Source organism: Capricornis sumatraensis, chromosome 8 (genome assembly GCF_032405125.1).
Source record: "Capricornis sumatraensis isolate serow.1 chromosome 8, serow.2, whole genome shotgun sequence".
NCBI classification, from domain to species: domain Eukaryota; kingdom Metazoa; phylum Chordata; class Mammalia; order Artiodactyla; family Bovidae; genus Capricornis; species Capricornis sumatraensis.
Genome location: NC_091076.1, coordinates 3,514,937 through 3,522,880, shown reverse-complemented (window position 1 = coordinate 3,522,880; position 7,944 = coordinate 3,514,937). Strand labels below are relative to the sequence as shown.

General features: G+C 60.5%; 1 protein-coding gene across 2 annotated transcripts in view; it reads right to left on the bottom strand.

The window, feature by feature from the left end:
- Positions 1-230: 230 nt before the first annotated feature.
- SHANK2 (SH3 and multiple ankyrin repeat domains 2) overlaps positions 231-7,944 on the bottom strand; it is a 466,522-nt gene continuing 458,808 nt past the window's right edge. For both annotated transcript variants that reach the window (XM_068976951.1, XM_068976952.1), the window contains one exon: positions 231-801. In XM_068976951.1, the coding sequence (XP_068833052.1) occupies positions 231-801 (571 nt within the window). The remainder of the gene's footprint in view (positions 802-7,944) is intronic.

Below are 7,944 nucleotides of genomic sequence, written 5' to 3'. Positions count from 1 at the left end.
TCCTTCTTGGAAGGACCCCTCCCCGGTCCCCTCTTTGACAGAAACAGCCCCAAGGAGCCCACACAGAGAGCCGGGGCCTTCAGCTCAGCCACGTCGCGGACACACATGCTTCTCTGGGTCCCCAGGAGACCAGCCCACGGAACGGGGTTGGCGCTCACCATCCAAACATCTCAGTGCAAGCCCATCTCTATTTATAACAAGGAGTCTGTGATGGTAAGGAGCAGCCACCCTTATCTGTCCAGCAGCTGTTTGAGAGCCCTTTCTATGTTCATTCTGTGCCCGACTCGAGTCACGCCCAGATCTATGAGGTCTTCTTTCTGGAGGTTTGGGAGGTGGCTGCCGTCGATCTCGTTGTCCATGAAGGCCTCTTTATGCTCACCCAGTTTCAGACTTTCCAGCCAGTCCGCCACGTCGGGTTTAGTCCACAGGTGGACAGGCTTAGTTGTAAAAGGCTTATTGGAGATTGGCTGTTGCAGGATGGACGGGGATGGCGACCTGCTGCGTCCCACTGGGTTCAAGCCAAACAGGTCCCCGGGCGGGGGCTGGCTCGGAAGGCTGAAGACATCCGAGAGGGTGGGCGAGGGGGCCGCAGTGGCGGCGGGCAGGGGGGCGGGCAGGACCTCTTTGCTCAGCTCTGTTGGCGAGACCACGGGGCTGGGGGCGCGTCTGGGTCCTGAGTTCCTGCTCTCGTAGTCCGGGGGCCGGCTCTGCAGGGTGATGGGCTGGGAAGTCCCAGGGCGAACGGTGAAGGTGACCGTCGTGCTCCGCGTACCTGAGACGGTGCTCATGACCTCGGGGCCTCTGAAACGGCAGCAACAGAGAAAACCGTTACAAGTCCGACCACAAAGCAGATGAGGACATGGTCTCTGGGGATGGAGACGGAGACACCCAAACCACAGCAGGGCGTCTGAGGGCCAGCATGCCGGCAGAGAGCAGACGCCCTGCCAGGCCAGGGGCGGGTGGGCACAGAGGGGCGGGGGCGGCCAGAACCCAGTCCCACTACGCCACTGCGCCACCTGAGGAGCAGTGTCTTCTGCCTCCGTTTCGGCAGGAAGGTGCGGCACCCGTTAGGAGACCCTTCCTCATCGCCTGTCAGCCCTGAGCCTTTCTGGCTTCACAGGACAAGGGCAGGGAAGGGCGCCTAGCAGGCCGGCCGCTGCACAGTGGGACCTGCCACGGCTCCTGGGGGCGGTCGTGGGCGCTGCCCTGTCCGATGAAAGGGCCGGGGCCCAGTCTGGCTGCGCCCTGTTCTGTCGCTGTGTGGCTGGCTGTCCTCTCTGCCCTGCGTGTGGGGGGGGTGTGTGTGTGAGTGAGACGGCCAGTGGGTTACAGGGTGCCTCTCAGCCTCCTGGCCCTTCCCCACTGGGTTCTGCGTCAAGCGTGGAACCTGCGCGTGGTCTGAAGGAGGGGCCTGTGCCGGACTTGGGCTTTGACCCTGTCCTGGGGAGAAGCATTTCCATGGCCTGGGCCCCATCCGCCCCCCGGGCGTCACGTGCGGTTTCCTGGCGGGCCAGGGGCTCCGGGGCTGGATGCTGCACAGAGGAGACCCTGTCGAGAACCTCCAGGGGCCTTGGCTACCGGCTGCACCGGTATAATGGGTGCTGGCAGGGCAGAGCAGCTCCAGCCTCCGCCCCACCCCCCGACTCAGAACGAAAAAATGGGAGCCCTGCTGGTCCAGGGCATCACAGGCAGGGAGAGCGAGTCCCCCTCACCCCCCGCCCCCAGGCCCCAGTCATGGGGAGAGAGGTGTGCCGTGCACACGGCAAGGACTTAAGAAACCTGCAGATTCTGGGGCCTGGGTCGGACCGGAAGATGCACTGCAGTCCCCACTGAGGGGACCTGTCTCCCCTCTGCCGGGGGAAGGCTCACTGGAACTACCCTAACACTGGAGGGGTGTCCGAGCGGGGGTGGAGCAGCTCCCCCCAGAGGGACCTTCCAGGGACAGAGGGCCTTCTGTGCAGTGGGTGAGCATCTCACACGAGCACACCACCTCCCGCGCCTGCGGCCCTGCCCGGGCCCACCTGCCAGGGCCATCCTGTCGGGAGGCGGCCTTGCTCGCTGCTTTGTGAAGCGCTGCTGCTGCTGCTAAGTCGCTTCATTCATGTCTAAATCTGTGCGACCCCATAGACGGCAGCTCACCGGGCTCCCGCGTCCCTGGGATTCTCCAGGCAAGAACACTGGAGTGGGCTGCCATTGCCTTCTCCAGGAGGCACATTGATCCCCCGGTGAGAGCAGCTCTTTAGGCCCAGGCCGCACTTACCCCTGGGTCTCTCTGAGCCAGAGGGTGGGCGTGAGCACCACCCTCCCTTGGGAACAGCCCAGCGATTCCCAGGTAGCTGGGATGCTCTTTAGAAAGAGGGCTCTGCAGGCAGCCGTGTGCGTCGTCAGAAGCAGACCCACAGGTAGGCAGTGAGGCCGGGGGACAGGACAGCACACCAGAGAGAAGGGGGCTCTGCACGCGGCACTTACGTCTGTTCAGCACGACCCTCTTCTGTTACCACCCATCACGGGAGCAGACGGAAACGACAAGAGGGAATGGGTTGAGACAACACTGCAAAATTAATGACAATTAAAAAAAAAAAAAGCAGCTTCTCTCGATGGATGAGATGAAAGCGGAGGCCTGGACGCTAGGCCCTCTCTAGCCGCAGAGTGGGGTGGGCAATGTACCCAGCTGCCCGGAGGAGAACCTCAGAGCGGCCTGACTCTGTGTGTTCAGCGGGGAAGCTCACACGTCTGCCCTGTGTGGCCGGGGGTGTGAGCACAGAGCGAGACCAGGAGGGTGCTGAGAAGGGGACATCGGCATCCCCGTGCGGGCCTGGGAGCTGGCTCCCTGCTGGTGCCCAGACCCGGGCTCCCGGCTGCCCTCTGTCTTCCTCAGCCTAGGAGGCAGCAATCTGCATGCCTGCTCAGGGAGGCCGTGCTTTGCGTCAAGTCCCCACTGAGGGTTGAGAGGCTAGCAGCTAATAAAGGGGGCGTCAGACCTGGCTCTGTGCTTGCGGCCTGCCCACAGCCCCGTGGGACGTCGCTACGGAAAAGAGGAACCAGAGCGTTTGAGGCACTGTGTGCAGGTTGCCTGGGGCTGGTCCATCCTGCCCTCCTACCTCAGTGGCTTGATTTACTCTCAGTTAATCAGACTGGTATTATTCGCTGGATCTCCTGGTTGCGGAGACCGTTTCGTTGCTAAGCAACCACTGGGTTCCCGGGTGGAACACACAAGAATCTGTTGCCCCGATTTAGAAACAGAGACACACACGCTCGCGCACACACGCCCTCTCTTGGATTATTACTCTCTATCCTGCCTCTTCAATCCACTCCATATGGAAACATGAGAATTAAAACAGAAATCAGGAGTTAATGACACTCAGAGATGCGCTGTTATTTTATCAGTCAGCACAAGTTGGCTGGGGAAGGGGAAGCCAGTGCTCAGGGGCCTTTTCATCGTGTTTACAGATGTGGTTCGGCCCCTGGACAGTGGCTGGCTGTGGGCTGGAGGCTGCCCAGTGAGGCAGTCTCGGAGTTCTGAGCCCTCTCCACACAGCCTCCCCCAAGCATGCCCCGCCAGCCCCCTGCGTCCTGTGTGGTTACTCTCGAGTTTGTGGGATGAATCCCTGTCGTGCGTGTAAAACGGCACTTATTTCCAAACTGGTCTAAGTTCTGTCTTTATTAACATTTCTAAAGGTTGGGTGCTAAAAAGACTGGGAAGTTGGCCACGAGGGCCCCAGCGGGTCTGCGTCCTGGGCCTGGCCCGCATGGGGGTCCACCTGAAAACTGTGGAGTGAACTTGAGCGGTGCATGGATGTGGGCAGCTGGCGGCGCAGGTCAGGAAGTCACGCGACTTGGCCAGGCCAGCAGACGGAGCTGGACGTGGGGGCCACGAGGCTGCCTCGGGTTTAGCAGCCCCTCTGACACACCTGAGCAGGTCGAGAAGGCGCCCAGTCTTCAGGGGGCAGCGGCCACCCCCCGACACACGTTGTCTGAGGGGTCCTGGCATCCAGGCTGGATTGTGGATGGCACTTGAAGGATAAGATGCTGCAGCCGGACCAGAACAGCCTCTGCGTACCGTGTGCGAGGAAATGCGGCAGCGCGCGTTCACCTAATTACCCACAGCTTCAGTCACTGACGCGCCCTTAACATTTCAGTTGCTGCCGTGAAATGATAAAACCTCCGTGACGGCGCCGAGGTGATGAAAGTGCCACTAAGCGGCTTCCATTATCGAGTCAGTTCCGAAGTCTGTGCTCTGGGACCAGCTGGGCAGAGATAATTTTTTAACAACTCAAATTGATATATTTTGAAACCAAGAGGCTCTCAGGATGATACTTCTGAGAGCCCAGTGAGGAGCTGGAGGCGCCGGCCGGGCCAGGCAGTGGGTGTGGGTGCTCAGGGTGGGCACCCCCTGGGAACTGGGCAGTGCTGCCCCAACAGGCAGCCTGAACCCCACCTCCCCCGGGGGACCTGGAGCTCCATCGGCGCCTCCAGGAGGTGAAGGCCCGTCCCAGGTTCCTCCAGAGGACCCAGAAGAGTGAGGGGATCCAGAGGGGCTCCTGAAGGGTGGACCAATGCCGCACCCCTGGATGGAAGCCAGTGGGGTCCCCTGCAAGCATCCACTCACGGCTCTGATCCTCCCCCCAACGGCCAGAGAACGAAACCCAAACCCCTGTTGACCTTCTGCTCCCACGGGAGTGCGGACAAAGCAGAGCTGTCTTGCGTTAAAAACATGAAGGTCTCCTGGCTCAAGCCTCTGTGTTTTAGGTCAAAGTGCATGTGGTCAAACTCCCATCTGCCCACGGTCTGCTCCTGGGTTTACCTGCGTCATCGCGACCCACTGACCAAACAGCTGCTGGGTCAGCTTCACAAAACAGTCAGGTCGTGCCAAGCCTTTGCTGAAGTCCTCGAGGACTGCCACCACTCAGACACAGCCCTTCCCCTCGGCATGCGGGATGCTCCGAGACCCTCCACGCAGCCCCTCCCTTGCACTGGCCAGTTTCTTCCGGGTGGAGGATGCCTTCCGGCATCCTGGTCCCAGCGCCTGGATGCTCTGCTCCTGGGTTTTTTGCCCAGCTGTATCTCAGGTGGTTCAAATGCCACTTCCTTGAGGAGAGTCACCTCTACCCTGCCCGTGGTCGTGACCCGTTAGGACATCATCCCTTTGTGGTTACTGCCATGCGCTTTGGGTTTGTCTTGTCATTTCATGTCTGCTCCCCCTCGAGAATGTAGCTCTTCAAAGGGGCAGAGACTTTGGCTATTTCCTTGTTCAGCGAGCAGTCCTGAGGCCTGGCACGGTGCTTGGCACACACAGGGTGATCAGTTCCTGAGGGCCCAGGTCGCCTTGACTGTGGACCTGCAGAGAGCCCCTCGGGAGGTCACGGGGCTGGGCTGTGGCTCTGAGGCCAAAGGTGAGGGTCCCTCTGGCTTCTCAGCTCTGTGACTTGGAGGAGCTCATCCTGCGCTCTGAAGTGAGGGGCGTGTGCCTATGTGTCTGGAGTACCAAAGGGCTCCGAGAGCAGGCCGCCCGGGCTGGGAGGTCGTCCTCGGGATGTCGGCGCCTCTCCGGCTGCCCTGAGCTTGGCGCTGCTCATAAGGGGGTGTGGGCCGGCACTGAGCTGGAGGGCGGCCGACTCCCCCAGAGGCGGCACTGGCCTGAGCAGAGCTCTGCTTCAATCTTGGTGGATGCTTGGTCCAGAGATGAGATCCTTCCTGGGGAACTCAGCCTGGCGGCCAGGGGAGCCCTGTCTGCCTCCCCCCAGGGTGAGGGGGTGCTTCCAGACGAGGCCTGGGGAGACGCAGCAGCTGCACGGGAGTACAAGGGCAGCGGGGCGGTCCTCCTGGTCGTCATCCTGCCAGCGTGTCTGCAATCCAGACGGTGGCAGAACCCACGTCGTCCCTGATTTCTGGGGAGCCGCAGAGACTCATTCAGGGCTCAGGCTCGTCTTGGACCCCAGTGAGCAAGGGCCTAGGTGCTCAGAGTCTTCTTCCCGACCTGGGCCTGGACTGCGGAGCGAAGGAGGAACCACGGGCCAAAGTAGGGCAAGTCCACCCCTGGTCTCCGCCCTCGCAGCGGACAGACGCTCTGGGGCGGTCAGACTGTTTCTATGGAAACGCGTGTGCACCTCTGCTCGTCCATCGTTTGTTTCAAAGAGCGTGGCGGGTTTTCAGTTTTCCCTAGCAAAACTCATTTCTTTTCCCTCACTAGGAATTCCCTTCATCTAATTTGGTGCCTCATTTTGGCCACAGTCGTGCACAGCTCTTAATTTTTAGATGCACTTAAAAGTAGGGATGAGACGTCCAGGCAGATGCACCCTGGCTGGGAAGGTCCTGGGCTTTGGTGCCTGGCTGGCTGAAGCCCAGGCCTCTCAGTTTCTTGGTCCCACTCAGTGCAGCCCTTGGCAGTGAGCAGGGAGGAAGGGGCTACTGCCCCGGGAGATGGGGGCAGTGTGCGGAGACACCTGGGGACTGCCCTGCAGGTTCTCAGTCATCAGATATGCACAGAAGACCTCCAGGCATCAACTGGACTCAAGGGGCTCCAGAGGCCTCAGGAGAGCCCTGCTCTGGTGGGCTCGGCCCTGCGGGCGTTAAGCTGGGTGACCCTCCTTCCCGGCTCATCCGCGGCTCCAGGAGAACAGAGAAGTGGAACCCTGAGGCAGCTCCCCGGGCTGAAGGTTTGCTACTGTGCCTTCCAGCTGAGGGCTCATGGCCAAGCGCTCCGCTCTCTGACCCCGGTTCTCCTGTCTGCACCCCGGGAAGGTGTTCAGGCCCCGCCTCTCTCCTGCATCTGGGAGTGCGTAGATGTCAGTGACTGCTCATGCCATGTGGGCACTGGGTTATAAATAATAGAAAAGACTGTGGGGTCGATCACAGGCAGGGCCTGAACCCTTCATGTCCATCAGGACTCTACTAGCTGACCTCTGCTTTGAGGCCCCTCCCACCCAGGGATGCCTGCCGCTGAGACCCCTCTGCCATGAGCCCCGAGCAGCTCACCCAGCCAGGAGGGGCGGGGGAGGCCAGCAGTCTGGACGCCGCTGAGAGAGGCCCCGGCCTCCGGGGACAGTGCCCTGCAGAGCACGCTGCCTCCCCACGCTGCCTAGAGAAGATGCCTTCTACATCTTCCGTACCGCAGATGTCACTGCGCCGGAAGCGCCGGTCAGAAGCCCAGCTCTGCCCACCACTGCCTGTGCCCGTGGACAGGCTGCCTGCCTCTCGGAGTCTCCATCGTCCCTTCCGAGAAATAAGCATCACTACCACCTGCTCCCCAGCAGCTGTTAGAAACATTCACCACATCCAAGGGTTTTATCAAATGTGAAAGAGAGAAAGCATCTTGATTGTTGTATTTTCACATAACCTAGCAACTAAAGGCGGTGCTGTTCCACGACATTTCCTGGTGCCTCTCAAGTGTGTAAGACTCAAGTGTGTGCCTCTCAAGACGTGTGTGTCCACGCGTCTCCCAGAAGTGGGGACCCTGTGAGGACTCTGAATGCCATAGTTTAACAATGAGGGCCCCCTTGAAAACGGTGCTTGTCGGCATGCTTCTCTCTGTGGATGCCAGCTTGTCAGCACTCCGAGGACCGTGAACCAGCCCCGTGACCTGTTTGACCCACATCGAAAGAGAGCTGGGAAGTCATAGCTCTGGGGACCCCACTCTCCTGCGGGATTGCTGATGGATGGACTTGGGTGTTGGAGTCAAACGCCTTGCCCAGCAAGCATGCAAAGAGCGACCTTGTTAGTTGCAACAGTGAAACCCTGGAATAAAGGCCAGCAGGAGGAAAGGAGAACGCCGCCTGGGGGACCCGGGAAGTGGTATGTTTTAGGCGAGGGAAATAGAACACAGAAAATGAGGGCGGGAAGCACGGGCTCGAGTTGGGGCCTGGCAGAGCCCCGAGGCTTGGGTCTGGGACCAGCTCCCCGTGTGTGTCCCCCGTTCCAAGGACGCAGGACCTCACGCTCTGCCTG